We start from the raw sequence: 24,341 nt of genomic DNA, 5'->3' as shown, positions 1-24,341 counted from the left end.
CAGGAGGCGGGGGTTGCGGTGAGCCGAGATCGCGCCATTGCACTCCAGCCTAGGTAACAAGAGCGAAACTCTGTCTCAAAAAAACAAACAAACAACAAAAAAAAATCCTTTCACAGGATGGTCTTTCCCAAGTATTCTCCTGTGATCCAGACCACAGAGCCTGCCTGACGTGGATCCGGACTTGCTGTTCCTGGGAACAAGAAAGAAAGCGTGTTTCGAAAGCTCAGAATCAGCTCTCCGGCCCGGTGGAAACACTGCCATATGCTTAATTGTGCTCCAATTACACAGGATGCTCCAGAATCGCTGCTCTGGGGTGGAGAGACGCTAATGGCCATCATTACATTTGGACAGCCCTGTTCGGCTTTCTGTGATCTTTGCAACTACTGTGTAGTTGGTTCACTGAGAGCTGCTGGCCTGTTTTAACACGGGAGAGATGGTGGAGTTCCTCATTTGCAAACGCTGACTGAGAACCTAGGGCGGACCAAGCCTGGTTTTAGGCACTGAGGACAATGCAAAGTAGGTTCTCACAGAACTTCTAGTCCAGTGGGGAGATAAGCAACACACACACACACACACACACACAAACACACACACACACACACACACACACACAATGCCCATAGAGATAAATGCCATGAACAATTAAGAGCTATGAGAAATGGACCACGTCAGCATTTTGGGAGGCTGTGGTGGGTGGATCATGAGGTCCAGAGTTCAAGACCAGCCTGGCCAAGATGGTGAAACCCCATCTCTATTAAAAATATAAAAATTAGCCGGGCGTGGTGGCACATGCCTGTAGTCCCAGCTACTCAGGAGGCTGAGGCAGGAGAATAGCTTGAACCCAGGAGGTGGAGGTTGCAGTGAGCTGAGATCACACAACTGCACTCTAGTCTGGGTGACAGAGCAAGACTCCATCTCAAAAAAAAAAATCGCTATGAGAAATGGGAGCAGGGCCTAAACGGTGGTCCAGGAAGGCTCCCTGCAGAGGAGACATTTGGGTGCCAAGGTGAGGTAAGGGAGGGAGCTGCGAGGAGGAGATCTGCTGGAAGAGTGTTCCAGGCAGCAGGAGTAGCCAGTGCAAAGGCCCAGGGGCCCTGCCTGGTGTGTTGGACAGCTGTGTGGCTGGAGTGGGAGACGGAGTAGAAGATGGGGAGAGGATGACACTGTAAGGGTCACCGTAAGGAATCTGCACTTCACTGTGAGTGGCATGGGACTGCTTTGAGCAGAGGAAGGATGTGACCTGTTTGATACCTAGAAGAATCTCCTCCACTTTTATGTGAGACAAGGTCTTGCTCTGTTGCCCAGGCTGGAGTGCATTGGTGCAATAATAGTTCACTGCAGCCTCAGAGGGGGCAGCTAAAGCTCCCCGGAGTGAAGGTGCTGGTGAGGTCTGAGACCGCAGACCTTCTCACCTAGATCTGCTTCCGAGAGTCTCAGCACAGCAGGCCAGTGCAAGGAGAAGTAAAAATTAAAAAGGATTTGATCAGCCCAACTCGGGAGAGAGGTCCGAGCTTGCTCATATTGCCTGCCCAAATTTCCCTGCAGCCCCCAGCTGGGCACAGCTGAGCTGTGGCTTCCGTGAGCTGCAGGATATTTGGAATAAAGGCTCAACCTTGGAAAAGTATTAATGAAAATGTCACAGGCACTAAAGTCAAAGCAGATGTGAAGCCAGCTACGCGGGCAGACGTAACTGATAAGAAGCAGTCCAGGAGTGAACAAAACCTCTGGAGATTAGGTCAAGGGCAGACCAAAAAAAAAAAAAAAATGACATCCGGGGGTCCCCCATGGCAACTTGGAGGAACACTGTCGCTCCTGTGGAACAAGCTGACATTTTTGTGCTGTGTTATATATTGACATCCCGACAGGGCCGCGTGCAGAGGCCTCCACATCAGCAAATAAATATTACGTCTCCATCTTCAGCTAAGCAGAGCTGTGGTGCATTCCTATTACTTCATGTGGATTAACCATCTGGAAGTTGAATCAAGCCACAGAGTAAAGAATGAGATCCAATTTTGCATTCACCAAAATAAGGCGTAGTAGTCTCAATTTATGGCAGATGGTTATGCAGTCTCAGCGGGCCAAAAAATCTCTCTGCAAAAGAATAAAGTTTATGCCAATTACTGTAATAGGAACCAGCACGGCAACTGTGTGGGGTTGACTAAGATCGCAGATATTGCTGTACGGCTCATAAACTGCAGGGGGCCGGGGCAACGATGGGGACCCAGTTAATTCATTAAGATAACGCAAGAGAAATGAGGAGCAGAGTTCGTCATAAAACAGAAATACATCCCCGCAAAGGACGGGGGGCAATCGAGGTGGAGGGGCTCCTGTCGGGATGGGACCTGGGTTGTGCTGCAGGCAGGTCCAGGGAAATGGCTAATGGTCACGGGGAGGCTGCCTGGGGCTCAGTGGGAAGGGCACGGGGGGGAGAGCCGTTAGATTCTGGGCTTTTCTCCACTCCATTCATTCAAAACAGATCTGCTGAGCATGGGCTGGTCTGTGGCAGGCAGTGGGCAGGCCTCGAGCCTATGTGCCCAGTGCCCTGCACTCCTGGGATCTGCCCTTACGGAGCTCCCAGCCTGGCAGTGCCCAGGAGGGGTGCTGGTCCAGTCGGGAGGTCCAGGGAGGCTTCTTGGATATGGCCCTGGGGCTGAGGTTGAAGGATGCAGAGGAGGGAAGGGAGCTCCGGGCCTACAGGACACGCTGTGGGCTTTGGTCCTGGAGAACCTGGAAGCACGCTACCAAGGCTGCAGCCTGGTGGTGAGGGGCAACAGCTAGGCAAAGACGGGGAGGGGCTGGGCCTCTTGGGCCCAGAGAGTTTTGTCTGTGTCCTGAAATCAAAGATGGAATGACATGCTCTCTTCCTTTGGTTAGGGGTCTTTGGCTGCAGGAAGCTCTGACTCTTTTCAGCTGAGAGCAGCTTCTTTTTCATTTTTATTTTTGAGACAGGGTCTCACTGTCACCCAGGCTGCAGTACAGGGGAGCCATCTTGGCTCACTGCAGCCTCAACCTCCCAGGCTCAAGCGATCTTCCCACCTCAGCCTCCTGGGTAGCTGGGACTACAGGTGTGCACCACCACACCAGGCTAATGTTTTATTCATTTATTTATTTATTTTGTAGAGACAGGGTCTTGCTTTGTTGCCCAGGCTGGTCTCAAACACCTGGGTTCAAGTGACCCTCCCATCTCAGTCTCTCATATAGTTATAATATCAACTATAGTGTTGATATTACAGGCGTGAGCCACTGCGCCCGCCCTGAGAGCAGCTTCTTGACCTGTGTGCTCAAGGAGATGGGAGGGCGGCAACTCCTCACCCCCCAGGTTGCTGTCATGATGGAATGATGCGCTATCGCATAGAGGGGGGTTCGCCCTTTCTCCATCATCCTGCCCAAGGAAAGCACCGCCGGGGACCCCCTGGCCAGCACCTCCTCAGATAGCAGCTTCCATATAACATGTTCTCCACCCCTGTCCTGGGAATTTTGTGCCCTGCCAGGACTGAAGTGGAGGGATTAGGCAGTTGGTCTGGGACCCATCAGGATTCAAAAACAAGGTTGCTTGTTTCCTATACATGTTGGTTCAGCCCTTGTAAATTTGTTTTTAAGTGAATGTTGACATTTGGGGCTCACAATAGGGTGACCAACTGTCCCAGTTGCCCCAGGAATGTACTGGTTTTACCCCACCAGTAAAGCCTTCCAGGAAACCCTCTATCCTGGGCAAACCAGAATGGCTGGTCACCCTCGCCAAATAACAGACCAGTGAGGAGGCAAACCCAGAGTTGCAGAGATTTCCACGCAGCCCCGTGGCCATTCCTTGTCTCACGGCCACATCCTGTGTTGGTATAACGACCTCGAGTTCCACCAGCATGACGCTGAGGCCCGGCAGGGCTGAGACCACTTGGGGGCCCACTGCCCAGTAAGTAGAGGCAGTGGGCTTGGAATGCAGGCATCGGATGCCAAAGGCTCAGTGGCATTAGTAAAAGCTCAGGGTACCGGTCACAACCGCCGAGCTGCACGTTCTTGAGGTAGGCTGACGGGTAATGGGACAAAGCAATCCCATTGTCCCTTGCTTGGCCAGCTGTCTCTTCCCTGCTCCCATGAAGGACCGGGCAGACAGAGGCCATCTCCTTTTGGTGGCCCAGAGCCAGGCTGGGCCAGACTGCCTAGTCACCCAGAGTCCCCCTCCTTGCCCACCACCCCCTGCCCGAGGATACTGTGTGCCCTGTGGCACATAAACAACCTGAGGGAGGGAGGACCAACGTGGAGAGTGAATCTCAGGGCAAGCGGAGAAGCCTGCTGGCGCTGACCTCAGTCACACAAGCGGAGAATCTGAGCCTGCTGGGTTGGAAGGAGCCGGGAGGAATCCTGAAATACACCCCCCCACCCCCACATGGGCTTCCTGGCATGTGCCAGGCCAAGGAAGGGGAGTGAGCTCATGGGCCATGGGATGCCAAACTGAAAAAATCTGATCCCCAGTGACAGTAGGCACTGCCGGGCAGTCACATATGGAAAGGGTTCTTGAGGCTTTGGGCCTTACAAAAAGTTTTAGTAAGATTCTCTTGTCAAGTAAAACACCGAAGACAGTTCTGGGGTGAGGGGGGCCGCTACCCACAATCCACCCCCACGCTACCAAAACCACCACAGTGGCTCCCCTCTGGATGCTGGCAGACGGGCAGACTTCCCGCCCTGACGTGGCAGGAGAGGGATGGCAGCTATTCTGATTTCTATCCCCACGCAGCGCAGTTCGCGTCTCCGCATTTCATTGTCATTAAACCTTTCCCTCTACGTACTCCTAGGCGGCCTACAATAGGAGGCATGGATGCAGGAGAACCTGAAACCCTCAGGCCTCCTGGCACCATTGCCAAAACCAGGGCTGAGCGGTGGGAAGGGGGAGTGAGGAGCTGTGGCAGGAAGCCCTGCCTGAGGAGCATGCCTCACTTGGATGCAAAATGCAGCATGGGGGTTTCTGACATCAGCATGTTCAACGCGATGTGGGACGATGTTCAACAGTGTCTAGGAAGAAACGTTTCTTGGCTCTGGGAAAAATCCATCATAGAAGTTTACTCCTAAGGGGTGCTTAGGAACCTAGGGTGTCCTCAATAGAATTTTTGTCATTAGGGTCGCCCCTCGGACCAACGCTTACTGAACGCCACAAGCATGGAGTTTGCAGTTCTCAAAGACCCCTAGGGCAGCAGGAAGCACACCTCCGGAGCGGCCTCTGGATTACAACCCTGGCGCCACCACTTTTAGTGATAAAACCTGGGGCAAATTACATTAACCTGGGCCTCAGCTGCCTCAAGCATAAAAGGATAGTGGAGGCTGGGCACAGTGGCTCACGCCTGCAATCTCAGCACTTTGGGAGGCCAAGGCGGGCGGATCATGAGGTCAAGAGATTGAGACCATTCTGGCCAACATGGTGAAACCCCATCTCTACTAAAAGTACAAAAATTACCCAGGCGTGGTGGCACGTGCCTGTAATCCCAGCTACTCAGGAGGCTGAGGCAGGAGAATCGCTTGAACCTAGGAGGTGGAGGTTGCAGTGAGCCGAGATCGTACCACTGCACTCCAGCTTGGTGACAGAGCAAGACTCCATCTCAATAACAAAAAAATGATAGTGGTAACAGCACCCACTTCATAGGGTGGTTGTGAAGACTGGAGTCCAATTCTGCACTGCACCTGTTATTCCCAGGACAGATGCTATTAAGTGCTGGTTGGTACTGTTATTGTTTGCAATCTGATATGTTAAGAGAAAAAACCATGAAAAGAATCTTAAAGCAGGGGTTTGGCAAGCTGTGGCCCTTGGGCCAAATCTGACCTGCTGCCTGTTTGTGGGAAGTTCTGTTGAAACAGCCATGCCCGTTTATGTGATGTCTATGGTTATTTTCCCACTGTAAAGGCAGTGCTGAGTTGTTAGTTGTGATCGTGGCTGTATGGCCCATGAAGCCGAAAGTATTTACTATATAGCCCTTTACAAAAAGTTTGCCGACCCGGTGTCAGGGAATGAATGGATTGGTGATGTCTGTGCCTGGTTATGCTGGGCCTGATTCCGAGCTCCCTCCAGCCTCCCTTGGGAGAAGTCTCTCGTCCTACACAGCACCACCTTGGAATGACACTGTGGGAGAAGGCTATAGGGCACATCGGGTGGGGAGCACTCGCAGCCCCTCTTGGTGGGCAGAAAAGCTGTTTCAGGGACTCCCTGGGCCATGGGAAAGTGGAGGCGGCGCTGCGAACGTGGCCATCAGTATTCTGGGCTGCAGAGAGCCAGCATGCAATGGGATGCCCAGAGGCAAAGCTTTTGTTTAGCACATACATTAATAAACACAGGAGACCACTCCTTCGTTCCACTTCATGAAACTCCCTCAGTCTGGAGTGCAAGGCAATGCCGCTATCGACTGATTAGCAGGTGGTGTCAAAATATATAAGGGATCAACAAGGCGGAAGCATGTCATGGCGCTTTACTGCGTCTCAGAAATCCAAGAAGTAAACACATTCAACCCAAGCTGGAGTGTCACTGACTCACAGAAACTCTGGGCTGGTTTTCTAGGCAGGGGCCTGGACTTAGCATATCCCATCAGAAGCCGCGACCCCAGGCCCAGGTTAAGGCGTTTAGCGATGGCACCTAGGGAGTCCTATTTCAATCGTGGAAAAGCTATAGGGTATCTATGAGCCTTTTCACGAGGGCAAGATTTAGTTTAACAGCCACAGATAGTATTTTTTCTGGACAATAGAGAGAGAGAGAAATTAACCTTGCCAGTTGGGAAGAGTTTAAACAGAATTCTTTTTCTTTTTTGAGGAGGAGTCTCGCTCTGTTGCCCAGGATGGAGAGCAATGGAGTGATCTCTGAAACCTCCATCTCCCGGATTCAAGCAATTCTCCTGCCTCAGCCTCCTGAGTAGCTGGGATTACAGGCACGTGCCACCACGCCTGGCTAATTTTTGTATTTTTAGTAGAGACGGGGTTTCACCATGTTGGCCAGGCTGGTCTAGAAACTCCTGACCTCGTGATCCGCCCATCTTGGCCTCCCAAAATGCTGGGATTACAGGCGTGAGCCACCGCGCCCAGCCTCTCTCCATTCTATTCATCAACCGCTTTTGTCAACCCGTCCCAGCTCTGCCCCTCAGCTTTCTGTGTGTATTGGTGGGGGATCAGGTACTTAGAGCTATTTCTGTGGTCAGTGTGCATGTTTAGGGCAGCAGGGCAATCAGCTTGATTCCCTCCGAGACTGACCCTGTACCGGCAGCGAGACTGATGAGCTTCACTGGCTTCACTTTAAGAACAGCAGGACCCTGGCTTTGGCTGCACTGGTCTTTTGGCCCTCGGGAAGTGAGGCAGGTGTTCAAGAAGGGGCACAGCCCCAAAGCTAACTCTGGCAGAGCCTGATGCTCCGCACAATGCCCTACACCAGGGCTTGGCAAACGAGACATGGCCTGTCCAGTCAAATCCAGCCTGCCATTTCTTTGTGCAAATTAAGTTTTATTATAACAGGCACAGTGTTTATTTATGTGTCGTCTATGGACGTTCTTGCATTATGAGGGCAGAGCTGAACAACTTGTAATAGACCATATGGCCCACAAAGCCGAAAATCTTTCACAGCAAGTTTGCAGACCCCACCCTAGATGAGCGGACGGCCCATCAGAGCATGGCTTGCACTGGACCAAGAGAGACAAAAAGGCAGGATTTCACAGTCATTTGGGAGGATTTTTGAGACTTATGGGCCACTTAGGGTTTCTGGCTTGGGCAGCACAGCCAGTGATCCAGTTGACTGATAGGAAGTGAAGACAGTACGTTTTAGGGAAGAAGGAAGGACAAAAAAGAGCTTTGTTTTAAATTGGTTTCGTTTGCAGTCTCTGAAACCTCTGGTTTAGGTGCCTGGAAAGCAGGGAAGGAAATGCGGACTTGGAGCTCCCTCCTCTGTTCTCATCATATTTTGTACAATCAGCTCCCAAAGCTACTGCTTCCCACCGCAAGGTGGTAGGCTTCAACTGGGAGGGCGGAAGTTACAACTTAGACTTTTTGGTTGTTCTCCCCTCTGCTAGAACCCCAGGACTCAAGCCTTGGCACAGGCAGGTATCTGTTACAGGTAAAAAAAGGAGCAATTTTCAGACAGTTTCCATCAGGGAGTTACCTGGGAGCACAACTGTGGCGCCGACCTCCAAGGAGCTCCCAAACTCCTTGGGACACAAAACATACAGAGATTTAAAGATGACATCTATTAACCGAGGCATAGAGTCGGTAAGAGCCACATGCGGGGTGCCGCAGAGGGAGTCATTCCATGTTAAGGCCTCGCAGAGGAAATGCCACTTGACCCCAGAGCCTTGAAGAATAAGAGGAGGGAAGGCAGTCACCTCAGTGGTCTTCCAGGAGAGAGAATGGGAATTTGCTTAGCAACTGACCCCAGCCCCTGAACAGAGGGCACACCAAACCCAAGCCACAGAAAGCCAACTGGTAGGTAAGTGATACTGTCAAAGCCTCCCCACATGGGTTCCCCACAGGGTGGAGGGCACTGCTTTACATGAGCTGAAGTTTTCCAAACCAGTCTCTCTAGCATGAGAGAACTAACAAGAGATAAGACTCCTGAAGACACAGTCTGGGTACAATGAGAAGCACCCAGAATGGTGGAAACATTCTTTTTTCATCCAGGGACAAATTTTAGTTCATGATTTAACTCAATGCAAGAGAAAAATGTAAATGCATGAGGAAGTCATGAAGCCATGATTCCTCCTAAGAGACTGTAACCCCCACTGGGGAGTGTAAATGATCTTGAGGGAGTGGGGGAAGTAAAAATCAGTTCTAAATTATTTTTGAAACAGTAAAGACGCCTTCCGGTGGGGGCCTTTTGGATGGAAGGAAGGGATAGCTATCAAAGCATCAGGTGTCCCAGCTGCTGAGTACTGCATTCAATATTTAGCCTGGCCTTGGAGCTTCTGTGAGAGGCAGTTTTAGAAGAGCTGCAATCTCTACTTTCCCAGGGCAATCCGGCTGAAGAACCAGTTCTGGAGAGATCTGCGGCTGCTTAACATTTTCAAATCAGAAAACATAACCCCAAGTGACACTGGCAGGGTTCCTGGGGAGCACTCCGGGTTGGCAGATGCTCCAAGCTCAGCGGGACAGCTTTTAACCTGTTCTCCAGCACTCCCTCTCCCTCCCAATCATGCAAAGTCCCAAATCCTAACATTGGCAGTAAGTCTAACTTGAAAAAAATCCCTTCTGTATCCACGGAACGCCATCTCGCAACATTCTGTGGCTCTTGTGTGGGATCTGAGGGTCTAAAAGAACATTCTCCTTCCAAATGAGCAAGAACAGGAAATCCCACACTGTGCCCTTGTCAGCTAAGCTGCTGAGAGGAGACGTACAGAACAAATGTTAACAAATGTCTCTTATTTCCTGAGACAAGATTTGTGGAGGTTGGGCTGCAAAACTTTTCAATTTAGCAAGCTGAAGAGGGGACAGAAAGGTAAACTTTAAAAGCCAGGTGGTAGGTCCATAAGGACAAGTGATTTTAGATCAGTTAGGAGGCTGTTTGGTAAATGAATGAAACAGGAAGAAATCACTCCCACTGTACTAGAGGATACAGTGTCGCAAGTGACCCTGACCAACTTACAGCTGGGCATCATGGCCTCTGCTGAGACAAGGAGTCCAAGACTCCGCCAGACCAGGAGGGCCTTGGGTGTGCCTGACCCTGCACTGCCCAAGAGCTGGCACTCTAGGCTTCTTGGGTCTCAGCTGCCAGGCTGCCTTGGCGACATGTGCTTTCTCATCTATACAATGAGGACGGTGTTTAAGATCTCTCTCAACCAACTTTCTACTCTGAAACACACTGCCTTGTAATTGACCTGTCTACATGTCTGTCTCCCACACTGGAATGTATACTGCTTTCACTCATCTTGGCAGAGAGACCAGAGTGCCCACTGTATTCATGCTCAGATGGCCAAATGCATGAATGATAGTGTCACCATAAACACATATAAACACAAACACGATGTCTGAAACACAACGCTGAGAAACTTACCTCAGAAAAGAAACCAGAAGATATCCCAGCATATAAAATTATATATTAAACCCAACCATCCAGCTGGCTACCTAACCTCTCCTGATGTTCAGCAGTTCTACAATGTGAGCCAGAACCACAATATGGTTGTTACACGCACACAAAGAATAGACTAGAGGCTGGGCGCAGTGGCTCACGCCTGTAATCCCAGCACTTTGGGAGGCCAAGGCGGGTAGATTACGAGGTCAGGAGTTCAAGACCAGCCTGTCCAAGATAGTGAAACCCTGTCTCTACTGAAACTATACAACTTAGCCAGGAGTGGTGGCAGACACCTGTAATCCCAGCTACTCGGGAGGCTGAGGCAGGAGAACTGCTTGAATCTGGGTGGCAGAAGTTGCAGTGAGCCGAGATCATGCCACTGCACTCCAGCCTGGGCGACAGAGCAAGACTCTTAAAAAAAACCCCAAAAAACAGTAGACTAGAAAGGACTAAGTCCTAAGAGCAGAGGTAAAAGGTGACCCCACGCCAAAAAAGCCCCAATCTTCAAACAACCAGAATCAAATGGCAAAATCCTTCCTAAATGCTTTAAAAATACGATGGGTTTTCCCTATTTTCCTCTTTAAAAATCATTTCTAAAAACTGCCGAGACTAATAATATATAATCTTCCTTTAGTTTACTGCTTAGCTTTCAAAGACAGAAAATTATTTAAGAAACCAAACATAACCCCTTAGTGTGGCACAGGTACATTTCAAGAATTAAAAAAAAAAAAAAAAAAACAGAACACTTAAAAAAAATTTCCCAGAGTGGTAGTGCTGCAAATTACAGAATTCTTGGGAAACGCGCAGAGCGGTGGTCTGGGGTGTTCCGAACCAGATACGGCATCAGGGAGACAACCACTCAAGCACACAAGTGGCATTTTGTGATCAAATTTATTTTTTGTTTAAATTTCATTTACTTTGTTTTACTGTAATTTACACAAGAGACTGCCAAGTAAACTAGGTATTTTACATTCACCACACATTCCCTCAAATCTCCACAGTTGTTAGAAAAACATTAAAATCCATGCACCGGGCTCTCATTTCCATGTGCGCCTAAGCTCCCAATGATACTACAGATGCCAGTGAGAGTTAAGTTCATTAAAAGGAGAGGGCTAGACTCTTTATTTCACAAAATTAGCAATAATCTTCCTTGCACCAAACTCTTTGCAGACAGTGATTATGCTCTGACAAAACCTGTCTTACAACGGTGCCCAGAGAGTAAACAGCGGTCTTCATCCTGAGTACACAAAGGCTATGAGACGTGGTTTGTGGCGGAGGGTAACGGGGAATGGCAACGCAGTAGTGATCCCAGACATCCTTCCTCGTCTCATTCACTCAACTCACTCCCGTGCGGGAGGGAAGCGGGACGCGTGGGAAAACGAGAAGCGGGGAGGGCAGGACTGTCGGCAAATCAGATTACTAATGTGATTTGACTGCAGGGGTTGGCGTGTTTTAGGAGGGATGCGAGGTTAAAAAAGACAGTTTGTGACCTGAAGGCTTCAACAATATCATTCTATTCAAGCTTCCAGGACTGACAGGGGAAAAACTGGATTCAGACAGAGAAAGCTGATAAAAATCTTACCTAGCTATTGTTCCTTCCTTTAAAACAACGACAACAAAAAACAAGAACAAAAAAGTGGCAGCAGCTTCTGACCAGCATTCTCATGATGCTTGTTCAGGGTCTGTTCTGATGACGCCCGACCTGGGAGCACGTCCCGCAGTCGGAGGTCCCCCAGCCTCTTGGCAGGGCCTCCTGACCACTCGCACTGCCTCCTAAACGGTTCCTATCTCAAAGTCACCTTCTCCGGCTTGAAGTGTGTGTTTCCACGGTAAGAGCAAAATGTTATTACTAACTATATTCCATCACGTGAGTGCTGAGGAATCTAGGCCATTTGCATACTTTCAAGCTGTAGTTACAGAAAACTGTCATCTTCAAAACGAGACTCCACGCAGTGCTATACTTCCGGCTTTTCTACACAGCCTACAATACTATTAAGACTAATTTCTTCATCAATGTGTTTGCCTACCAGGAGCCTGAAAATTGTCTAGTGTTTATTATAAATCACAAACCGTCATCTCCATTTTTGCTAGGTTTGATGTAGAAAAATATCTGAAATTTAAAATACAAAAATCCAATAAAAACCAGAAATCTTTTAAAAAGGATTTTTCCCTCAGGACAAACAAGTAAAAACTGGCCTGTAACTTTGCTCCTTACTTTATAGATATTGTCAAATTTGGCTACAAGATAAAGACCATCCAGAAATAAATAGTTATAAATACATTCAGAGTTTACATTCCAAATTCATTGGAATACCAAAAAATTTTGAAGAAATTTTCTGTGGGAGTCTACTGCTTATGAGACTAAAATAAAAATTTATAAGAAACTGACTTAAAAGAAGAGAAAAACAACACAAAAGGCTATATATGTTGGTCCACAACTTGACATTTATGAAACATACCAGCTAGTATTACACTGCAGTCAATTTGTCCATTAATGGTATTACTCTGATAATTATTAAAATCTGTTCCAGGTATATATATTGAAAATATTTTCTTTTGCATTCTTGCTGAAGATAGGTACAGTACTTTGGAGAAATTGTACTAATCCCTTCAGTATGTCTGTATGTACATATATACACAAGTGTGTGCATCTGGATCTGTAGCTCTACATGCGGTTTATATACAGCTACAGACATGTGCACACATACATATATATACACGTGGTTGAGAACCTGTGCGTGTGTGTGTAACATCACAAGCACACATCTGGGAAACGTCAACACTGCAAGATACTGGTCAGATTCTTCTTCACTCATCACTGGCCGCGCTTGTTCCCCTCACTTGACCTTGATTACGTAACTGTAAGAAAAGTGAAAGACAGTGCAAAATGCGTTAAAATACAGAGACACAGAAAATGTTAGACAGCAGCGTGTCACACACACTGTCCAAAAAAAATTTCTCAATGTAGCAAAACTTTTGGCAGAAAATGTACCCCAACTACTGCATCTTATAATTTCCGTCTGTTTAAAAAGATCTTGGTCTTACTACTAATGGCACAATATACGGTCTCATCAGAGGGGAAAATAAAGTCAAAGGAGAAATAAATCACAAAAACTTAAGGGAGTTTAGCAAAAGTAACAGTAACTTAAAACAATTTTTTAACGAACATAGAATTTAAACAAAGTGTTTTGGGGGAATCTTGGAAGAGTTATTTCATTCTTATTTGGCACTAGTTTTTCTCACAACTGAACACTTTACTCATCCCGACGTTCAAAAATTAAAGAGCAGGTGGTTCATGTGGGGCAGAAGAGAACCACCGTGGAGGGGGAGTGTTATATCTTGTTCTTCTTCTCAATAAACATCACAGTTCAACATAAACAAATGCTGACAGCACACTGTCCACTTTTGTTCGCTCACACCGGTTTCAATTTGTCAGGTAGACTTTGATGCTGTTTTTTTTTGGGGGGGGGCCTCTCTGGGAAAATCTGTTATATGGGCATATAATGTGTTAGAGATATAAGAGCACAGAAATGTTTTACACCATAAAACTCAGGTGCATTTACGCAGAGTACAGCTAACTGTAATGACTGAAGATGAAATATCAAGGAATACTTTCTGGTGCACAGAAAATACTTCAGCTAAAATGAATTCTTGAGGTTGGCTTGTATGGTATGGGACAGAGGACCTTTGTTTGATTTTAAGTGTTTTTACATATTTCCTTACTAACCACAAATGGTTCTACAAAGAACCAGGTCAACCGAGTCAGTACTGAAGACTCAGCCAGCTTCTAGGACAATGATCCATGATGAGTGAGTGCACCCGGCAGCGGGGTTCTAGCCCACTGAGAACTAACCCGGGATGACTAAATTCAACCTGGTCCACAGGCGAAAGTTTTAAAGACTACAATAGTGTTCACTATGATTTTCTAAAATATTTATCTTTTAAATTCTAAAAATAAAACCACATTTAACACTTAGAGCTTCTGCTCAGGAAGTTAACTGCCCATCACCACAAAGGTATAGGTTTGTAAACACCTTTTTACCCAGGTCTTCACTTACACAGTTTGACATTGTCTCTGACCCTACAGGGGACTCATCTAGACATCAGCAGCCGACGTGCCTCGAACGGAACCCCTCTTACGCATCTAAACGTAAAATAAAATTGTGAGCTGCTGAAATCAGACTCTAAATAGGGGTTAGTAAGCAAAGGGGGGGAAAAGATCTAGAAGAGATTATGAAGTGATGGCTGTTTATAACCATATCCACATTAGAAGTTCTGAGGCCCCTCAAATAACCTTGGTTTAAAGACATTCTTGCAAAAGGCTTTTCTTAGCACACAAAAAAAGTGTATTTATCCTAAAATGTAAAAAACAAAAGCCTGCAGACTGATATGAAATTATCAAAAACAGCCAGCGGGTAAAGAAATTGTTTTCCAATATAATGTGAGAAAATGCCCCAAGGGTCTGGGCCATATCTTTAGAGTCCCTAGGCCAGGCAGGAAGCCACGAGGGTGTGGGCCACACTTCTGCCGCTTCTGAGAACAGGGCTTCTCAGTGGAGTCCTTTAAAGGAAGTTTACTGAAAGGAGGGAGAATGAAAGGGAGAAAAAGCAAGCACAATGTATGGCACAAAAACAAGTTATGGCAAACCACGAAGGGCACACAGATGCATTAGAAAGGACAGGCATTCCTAACAATAGCCTCCAGACAAGGGAAATAACTCAGTGAGAAAACAAAAAACCAAATGAACGGACAACGAACAAATGCAATAAATACATTAAAACTCAACACATCCTCACCCTCCCCCCAACCCAAGAAGGACCAGCTGAGAGCAGGTAAAATGTTAACCGAAAGCCCTCCTTCAGCTGCTGAGCCTTAACCCCGGGCAGTTCTCCATGGATCAGAGGCAGAGGCATTCCTCGTGTGCCTAACCTCTTAAGATGCTAGTTCTCTCCAGGGCCAAAACCCCTTTGAAATAAATCCAATTCTTAAAATATTTGCCAATTAAGAGCATTAAAACATTATCAAATTCTATCATCAAGTGTCAGGGGATCAGGACCTCAAAAAAAAAAAATTCCTGCGTGGGGAAGAGGACTCTAAAATGGGACACCTTTTCAGAAGGCAGGTGCTTTCTGGGTAGGCGTTCTTGGCCTGCAGGCTTGATGCTGCCCAGATTCTGAGGATGCCTTCACAAAACCACAGTTAGGACTCAAAGCAGCAGCATCTTGATTCTGTGATGTGGAATCAAGCTCTCCCCAACGACCTATAGCAAATAACTTAAATGGGATTGAATGTTAAGATGCAGCACTTAATGCTGAAATTTGTCTTAAAATGTTTTTGAGATATCTGACAAAGCAACTGCTATGTACCTTCACTCTGAAACAATAACAGATTTTCTACCAGCTTTCTGAGGGAATTAATCAGTTTCAGCAGTGTGGGTACAAGAATGGTGACAACTGTCTAAGGAATTGGGCTTTCGCCCATCTTACACCTTCTTCTCCAGTGCAATTCCCAACTCACCAATAAGTGATCTGCATGGAGCAGCAGCTGCACCTGCAGACCTACTGCCACTGATGAGAGCAAGAGTCACCAGCTCCACAGCAGAAGTTCGCAGTGTATTGACACTGGGACTATTCTGTGTTTGGGTATCACACGGCTGAGAACTTGTCGGGGAAGCAAGAGCACTTCCGTGGGGGCAGAAATCTCAGTCAAGTTCTGCCCAAGGGGTCCAGAGATAGATAAGGTGCAGAGCCCAAACCAGGTAGGGCTATATGGATCACCTGGTCAATGGTAACTGCTTTCCTCCTAAGACACACAGTTCTTCAGCATAACAATTAAAAACTGACAGAAGGGCTCACTCCCGAGGGTTTGAGCTGTTGGGAAATCCTTGTTGGAAATGCCAGTGCTGCATCATGAGCTTAGCGTGGATGGGTATCTTGCTGTTTCTGTTTCACGTTCCGCGGACACCCACCAGCTGCTCAGAAAGGCTGAAGAAAGAGCTGGCAGGTATCCCTGGAGCCTAGAGCATTTGGAGGGAGTGAAACCAGGAAAGGCAAATGGGACTAAAACGGGATAGGGTATCAAGGGTCAGGGGTAGCTTGTTAGAGTCAGGGAAAGGCACCTGACTCTTGAAAAAGGGAACACAGGAATGGGAGAGGGGCCTGGAAAGAAAGGTAGGAAGTGCCCCTGACCTGCCATATTTTGCCTGTGGCTAGACTAAAAATAAGGGGGGTGGGTAATCTTCCACTCTTGCCATTTCCTCACCCTACTCCCTGTATCCAGAACTCAGAGCCCTAACATTAGTACCAGAAACTGGGGTCAAGGACGCTTCTGCTGGCTAGTCTAGAAACCAAACTCTAATTTATAACATCTCTATGGGAAAATACGTTCCAAATTTCAAACAATCAACTAAAATTTTTTGGAACAAAATGCATTCAAGAGTTAGAGTCGGCCTATAGTTTACTTTATGTGTAAGATAAGGTTAAAATATTTTATTGCCTTATAAAGAAAATATGTCCTAGTCCTCTCCGAAGGTTTACATAAAGCTAATCAGAAGCAGATCTGCTGTAATCACCAAAAGTAAGCAATTTTAAACAGATTCTTTACGATGCTATGTGCCAGAAAAATAGATTTCCTTTTGTGCCAAAGAATCTGATTTGCTGCCACTCTCCCGTGATTAAATGGAGTTTCTGCCTCACGCGCAGGCGTCTGTCAACCGCTCACACCTGCAGGGCTTCCAAAGCTGGGCCTGCTGGCAGGACTCGCGATGACCGCATGGAAACCACTAGCGGGCCCTGGACATTCCTTGGGTTCGTTTCCCCAAAGGGCCTATTGCCAACTGAAGACACGCATGGCCCAGGGCAAAAACAAAACCAGACACATGCAAGGGGAAGCCAGAGAAGAATCCAACCCGAGGAGAGAGAAGACGCCCACTGGCTGCAGGCCCTGCCCACTGGTGGTGGGGAGCAGCTGGGATGGGCTGTCGCACTGAACTGTAGCATCCTGACCACTCGCCCAAGGATCACCTGAATCTGCCTAAAGCTTAGGAAGAAAAAAATAAGGATTCACTGCCAGCTGGGGAAAGCAGAGGAGGCATTCCAGTAACACCACCATTAGCCTTACCTTTTCTACAAAAAAAAAAAAAAAAGCGAACCAGGACTTAATTGCGCTAACATTTGTAAACTTGCTGTAATACAAGCTGAGCCAGAAACAACTTAGTCTGACAAAGTGTCCAAAAGGACTGTGAACCAGGAGCCAGCATAGTGAACCACAGCCAGTGTGTCATAAAGAACAGAGAACCACTAGATATTGAACAGGTAACAAATTCCAGACTGACAAAACTCTAGTCTACCTTCATGCAAGATGCTCAGCAACAGAGAAATCAGAATACGTGAAGCAACAGCAGTGTCTTAAGAAACTCAATTTTGATGAGAGTAAGTAGAACAGGGAGTGGCTTTTAATAACACTCTTCCTAATTCTAACTCTGTATTTACCAAGCATGTATACGGTTTTAGAAAAGGGAAAATTAGAGAATTGCCACAGCACAGCCAGTCTTACTGTTTCTAGTTCTTTCTGAGTCTCGTCTTCCATTCTCCTAATGTCTTCCATTGTCAGATCAATCCACTTGTCAATCCAACAAAAAAGCTGGCGATGAAAGTTTGTAAATATCCGTTTTTCTTGCTTTTAAAACAAAGGAGAAAAGTAGAATAAGATGGCAAAAACCTAAGATTAATGACACATTAACTTGACATGTTCCAATTAACCCATGAAATTTACGTATTATTTTGTTCAAAAAGACTACTCTCTATTTGCGGAAATCATAATTCCATTGTATTATCAATGTGTACAGCAAAATTAAAAAAGAAAACTTTCCCTGTGAAATGGAAAATAATCTCCCTGACAAAGGTGTCATGATCTAGTAGAAACTAAAAAAATGTGGTATGACCTAATCCAACATATTCCTACTGGGCCTGATTTATTTTTACCTTTTTCTAAATGTCAGTGAGCAATGATCAACTAGATTTCTTCTGCTATAAAACTATACATTGTCATTCTTCACATCCCTCCAAATTCAGTGGAACACTGTGAGGTGGAATACAATAATGCACTGAAAGAAGAGTCCTGGGTTTTTTATTAATCATTACAAACTCTCCCTTAACTTTTCTACAAAATATGTTGCTGCCACTATTATATTTCAAAAAAACTCATGCATATAATTAGTGGTTGGTTTCAATTGCTGGATTATTTAAGTTTTATTCAACTTTCCCAAGAAGAGAGAAAACTGCATGGAACAGTAAGTACTTCTGGGCAATCTTCAACTTAAAATTTTTTTTCCATGAATAGAAAGGACTTCATCAATTACATGTGTGACTTCTATTTATCAGAACTGGACTGTTAATGTATGATTAGGATCCAAGAGGAAGGAAGAACGCCAATATTTACAGAATGCCTACTGTAGGCCAACTGTAAGCAGGCCATGAATAAACAAAGTTTCCAGTACTTTGAGATCCTTGTCTTATAAATATTACAGCAGCTAGTTTAAAAATAGAAAAGTTATGATGAAACAGACACAACTAATTGTGGAGATGTGAGATAGAATGAGGACTTCTTTATAATAACAACAGAATGAACATTCACCCTACAAGAAAAGTAAATATCAAGGAAACGTTTCAACATTCCTAGGTAGTAACAACCGTATGCATTTATAAAATTCCAATTCTCCCTTCCTCCTAGATCTAACTGCCCATGTTACTTTCACTTTAATACAGGCATAAAAAAAGAAACAAGTGCGCCTTAGTTCAGTAAGGACCTCTAAAGAAGATATCCCCTGTGAGAGCACAAGGCACACATATATATTTGGAGTGACATGGGGCTGGGGGAGGGGTGCAGCTGAGCTGGGGCAGAGGAGCCCCTCAGCAGGCTGGGCCTGCTCTCTCCCTCCAGCCAGGATCAGAACACCAGGTCCTCTTGGGGACGTGCTGTAAGGGGAGGGGGCTCTCTATAGAAGTGCTGGGACAAACCATAAAGTAAGCACTCTGAACCAAAAGCTGCTGTGTTCATCCACAAATAAAGTCCCTTAAAACCTCTGCTGCCATCTGTCTTTGCTACTTCGAGGGATACGAGGGATACAAAGAAGGGCAGAAATGAATTATGTAGGGACAGTAATTTTCATAATTACAAAGGAGGAAAAAAGTAACCTGAGAGAAGATATCCCATTAATAGCTAGCTCCGATCTCACCCTAAATCTAAGTCACCAGGGTTTGAACAGATTTTACCTTCTGAATGAAGTTTTCTACTTTGCTTTGCAGTCCCCACCACTTGAATTTGATGGTCACCAACTTATAGGCACACATCTGAGGACAGTCAGGGCTGTTTGCCAGCTCCTTCTAGATGAGAAAAATTGAAAAGGAGAAGTCATGACTTAAATATTTCTGTTTTCATTAAAACTGACTGTTGTGTAATGACATCACAGATATATATATATATATGAAGAAAATTACAATCTCATGTGTTTAATTCAGATATTTGAAAACTTGAAATCATTTTAGCAAAAGCCACAGTATTCCCCTGCTGTAAACCCTCCGTCCGCAGACCAAGTTACTTCCTAGCTCTAAAGTTTAATAGTTGTGTTGCTCTGCCTCAAATTGCCCTATTCAGATTTCCTATTAAATACCAACTTCCATTCACATCAAATCAGTAGTGAGCCTTTAATATATAAGGGTTCTCACAATGCCATTACCACATTCCCACCGCGGATGCGGCGAAGCACAATAAAAAATGACAAGAAAGTTCAGCCTTCTTTTGTGTCTTCAGATATTGGCAAGTAGAACTGCAGTGTTTATTAACTGAGGTACTTTCAATAGAAGGGGGATATGAAAAGTGATACAATAGCAAAAATGATCTGTAATTACCAAACATTTGGAGGTAAATCCTATACATACAGACTTCAATTTCCAAAAATGACTACACCTCACAGTTTAAATGGTGTAGTCAGGAATCAAATCAAGACTTGTTCTGGTAAACAAGGGAAAATAAACTTTTTTTTTTTTTTTTTTTCTTTTTCTTTTTTAAAGAGCCGAGAGAGGCTGGGCATAGTGGCTCATGCCTGTCATCCTAGAGCTTTGGGAGGCTGAGCTGGGAGGATCACCTGAGGCCAGGAGGTGAAGAACAGCCTGGGTAAGATAGCAAGACCCTATTTCTAAAAAAAATACATAAATAGGCCAGGCACAGTGGCTCATGCCTGTAATCCAGCACTTTGGGAGGCCAAGGCAGGCAGATCACTCGAGGTCAGGAGTGTGAGACTAGCCTGGCCAACATGGTGAAATCCCGTCTCTCCAAAAAATATAAAAATTTGCCAGGAGTGCTGATGGAAGCCTGTAATCCCAGCTACTAGGGAGGCTGAGACAGGAGGATCACTTGAACCCGGGAGTCACAGGTTGCAGTGAGCTGAGATCATACCATTGCCCTCTATCCTGGGCTACAGAGCGAGACTGTCTCAAAAAATATAATAAAAATAAATTAACTGGGGTGAAAGGTAGGACACTGCAACCTATGTTATTACTGATGATTTCTATGAGTCTTAGTGAGGCTTTGCCTTATTGAGTGAGTTTGATATATTAGCATGGTTATTTTCAGGAAGGAGTGAGTGGGGTTCCAGGAGCTCGCAGCATACTTCAGTAACTTAAATATATAGGTCCACTTCCAAGGTGATGTGTACAGGAGGCCAAAATACTCCTGAACTGACCCAGAAAAGCCTGGAAGAGGTTCACAGCAGTGAGCAAACACAGGCATGGCCCTGCCCTCAGGGGCTCAGTCCACTGCAGAAGGCACATATCAAAGTACCACGGATAGCAGAAGCATTCTGCAGACCACAAGCGCCGCCTGGGGAAAAGAGCCATTCTGTAAACTTGAAGCCCTAATGTTGGTGTGATTACAAGCTGATGGGTTTTTTTGTTTTTAAAGCTACATCTTAGAACTGTTGTGAGGCTGTGAGGTTGTGAGGACTGAGTAAAACAGCATATGTTCCAGGCTTAGTAGGTGAGACTCAAGGGCTTAATACACATTCGTTCTGTCTCTTTCTCTTGTTCTTTAATAAGTGTTGTATTGACCACCTTTGAATCTGCAAGACAGTTTTAAACAAATTGCCTCATAAGAGTAGAAAATCAGTGCAACACTATGGAGACCTCTTTCAGAAAAACTAAATCACTGAGTCAAAGTCCCAAAGCAGCTTCTCCCAAGGACTCTTCCCTTGTCACTGTTGTCCTCGGCTTCACATGGTGGTACCCGGACATCACTGGATCAGTCCCACTGGGTCCGCCACCATTACTTGTCAGTTTCAACTTACCAGCTTCAACGCATCCCATTTTCAAAAGCTGTGTGTGAGCAAAGACTCTTTCTCCAATCAGCCACATAAATTCAAAATTTTTTGATTAATTTCTAGGTCTTATTCTAAACCTCAAGAAATTATTTTTCCTTTATGTGATTAAAAAGCACCAGACCACATTATCTCCCCCCAAATTATCTATGATGGCTCCGTTTTAAGTTAATTCTAAGGATATACTATATGAAAAAATTCTATCTTGGAATTATGAATGGGACTAAACATTCTGTAGTCCTACATGATTGATCAGCCTTTCTCAAGACATCTGTTCTGCAATAACATTTCATCTTCTGAAGAATAACCTGATCCATGGGCTAAATCAATGAGGTAACACCAGTAAGCCGTTAAATAAAAATATTACTGTGAACTGTCCTCTTGCAGTGAGCTCTGTTAACAAAATAACTTGGGTAGCTTAGCTCTATTTTTCCAAGACTTGCCCCCCATAAAACAGAGTAGAAATGTGAAAATCAGGATGTATGTGTATGTGTACACACACACCCGCCCCATACTTTAGTATATAATTCAGCAAGTATTAAGTGGGCACCATTTACCTTTTACTCTGTGCTAGGTGCTGTCAGGGGACATAAATGTAGCTGGTAGAGAAGAGGATAATTAGTAAATAATGCTGCCCGTGGTGTCAATATTCTCTTCCAGGAAACACCCTCCTGTTGGGGATGCTGGCCCTGTGCTGAAATCAAATAATTACACACTACTCCCATTGCTCTGCAGGCCCCTGGCACTTAAGCTGGGCTCCTGGGTGCAGAAGCAGTCAACAACCCTTCCATAAGACATAGCTAGCTTCTAAGTGCCCAGCTTTATTGAAATGACAAAGAAATTGGTCTTTCACAGATCATTTGATCAATAAACAACGAGCCAGTGCTTTCTAATCCAATGAATGTGACTGAAAATCCTCATATGCAATACAATTTAGGTATACGTAGAATATGGCACTTAATTTTGAGATATACCTGCCAAACAGTAGTATTAGACTAGGTGTAAGGGGGCTTGGGTTGCAGTTCCTATTATGCAAGGTAACCCTGTTTATCATAGGGGAGGATCCTTAACTTCTCTCTGGGCCTCGTTTCTCCATCTAACAGGAAAAACTAGACTCCATCAGAACTCTTCATTCTCCACTGAGGGAAAACTAAAAGCAGGGGTGAGTGAACTAAGGTTCTTGAGGGCCAGGATTGGTCTAGGGGTGTAGGTGGTAAATACCACACATTCTTGACATCCAATGGCTTGTCCTAAAAGTTCCTATAATTTTGTGTTTTATTCTATACTATGCCTGGGCTTCAGAAAATATTCCTCTGCCTGCCACCCACCCACAGTGAACTTCCTCTATGGCTGAGTACTCCACACCAAAGCGCTGATGAACTCTAAGATACTTTCCAGATGGAACATCAGAAGGTCCTATTAATTATGGGCTGCTGAAAGCTTTCTTACACAACTTCAAATCACTGGACACCTTGTACCAAATGAAAATCTTGGTTGTACCTAGTAGAACATTGACGCTTCAGAATTCTCCAGCAATTTTATAAAAACAATGGGATGAAGCATGGTTCTAATTAAAGGAGTAAGCTAAATGTAAGACAAAAATGCCTATACTAAACTTGAGCTCCCAGAACAGAGCATACACACGTGACTTCAACAATTAACCAAGTTTACTTCTCACATTCTTTCTAGTGACTCTGGCAAGCTGTTCAAATCAATTAATACTGATAATTTGCAAAGTTAGCATTGGTCTATAAAATTCATTTTAGAAACTAAAAGCCATGGGACAAAAAGGAATCAGTTCCCTAAGCTATCTTTTCAGATTGAACATGTATATTCAGTCCCAATCTGTTTTTTGTTTTCCATCCAATTTACAAGTAATTATTTTTTATAAAAACCCTTCAGAGAAGAACATGTACTCAACTTAAAATCAAACAACAGCCTGCTGCCTAAAAACATAAATATTACCAGAAGAAAGTTGGGAACACAAAAGCTATATACTTTTTTCAATTATTATTAACGTATACATTATATTTAAAAGTTCTCATACAATTCTCAAAATGATTTGTGAGAATCATCTCTTAAACGTGAGCTATAGTTTTTTAAAGTATTGGTTAAATTAAGAATATGGCTTTGTAAGTCTCCACACTTATGACGACACAGAAAATAGTGAAAATGTCCAAATGTTGTACATTAAACCTAAAAGAATCCTTTTGGTATCATCTCTGTAGAGTGAAATCTGACACTAGGTAATAAAAAGTCGTAAAAGCTCTTCATATCCTACCCCGTACCCTTTAGCCTGCTGATTCCACTTTCAGAAACATATCCTATTAATCAAGTAAAGAAATAATACCACAGATTTATTTATTAACAGCAAAACACTGGACTTATAATTAACTTCAATATCCACTATAGGAGAGGGGCGAAATACTTCATAGGCCTTCCAAAAAATGGGCTACTATGCATACAGCCATTAAAAAACATTTTTTCCAGCAGTAATCCTGATAATCCCAGCATTTCCAGAGGCCAAGGCAGGTGGATCACCTGGGGTCAGGAGTTTGAAATCAGCCTGGCCAACATGGTTACGTGGTTAAACCCTGTCTCTACAAAAAATACAAAAATTAGCTGGGCATGGTGGCAGGCGCCTGTAATCCCAGTTACTCAGGAGGCTGAGACTGCAGAATTGTTTGCACCTGGGAGGCAGAGGTTGCAGTGACCAGAGTTCATGCCATTGCACTCCAGGCTGGGTGACAAGAGCAAAAACTACCTCAAAATAAAAAAAAAAAAAATTCAAAAAACAGTCAACAATGTGGGAGGAAAACAAGGAAAATTAATATAAATAGCTATCTGTGTATTGTATAAACATTCCTAACAAAATAAACTACAGGAATAAAAAAAATACCAAATAATAGTAATTAAATGAGACTACAATTTTTATTTTCGTTTGTGTCA

At 44.9% G+C, this 24,341-nt stretch overlaps 1 protein-coding gene and 1 long non-coding RNA gene across 3 annotated transcripts in view; one reads left to right on the top strand and one right to left on the bottom strand.

Annotated features, from left to right (window-relative positions):
- Nucleotides 1-581, top strand: part of LOC119466872 — a 14,133-nt gene extending 13,552 nt beyond the window's left edge. Inside the window, exon 4 of the long non-coding RNA XR_005195375.1 lies at nt 133-581. This is a non-coding gene — a long non-coding RNA (uncharacterized LOC119466872). The remainder of the gene's footprint in view (nt 1-132) is intronic.
- A 10,312-nt stretch (nt 582-10,893) lies between these two features.
- PITPNB (phosphatidylinositol transfer protein beta) overlaps nt 10,894-24,341 on the bottom strand; it is a 67,707-nt gene continuing 54,259 nt past the window's right edge. The window contains exons 9-12 of one of the 2 annotated variants that reach the window (XM_017498033.2): nt 19,294-19,404; nt 17,576-17,698; nt 14,080-14,165; nt 10,894-12,880 (exon numbers count right to left, since the gene is read on the bottom strand). In XM_017498033.2, the coding sequence (XP_017353522.1) occupies nt 14,118-14,165; nt 17,576-17,698; nt 19,294-19,404 (282 nt within the window). In that variant the 3' untranslated portion in view covers nt 10,894-12,880; nt 14,080-14,117. The remainder of the gene's footprint in view (nt 12,881-14,079; nt 14,166-17,575; nt 17,699-19,293; nt 19,405-24,341) is intronic. The other variant, XM_017498032.2, reaches the window with a different exon arrangement.

The sequence above is a fragment of the Cebus imitator genome, unplaced genomic scaffold (genome assembly GCF_001604975.1).
Source record: "Cebus imitator isolate Cc_AM_T3 unplaced genomic scaffold, Cebus_imitator-1.0 Scaffold237, whole genome shotgun sequence".
NCBI classification, from domain to species: domain Eukaryota; kingdom Metazoa; phylum Chordata; class Mammalia; order Primates; family Cebidae; genus Cebus; species Cebus imitator.
Note: the sequence above shows the minus strand (reverse complement) of the source record. Positions and strands in the feature narration are given on the sequence as shown.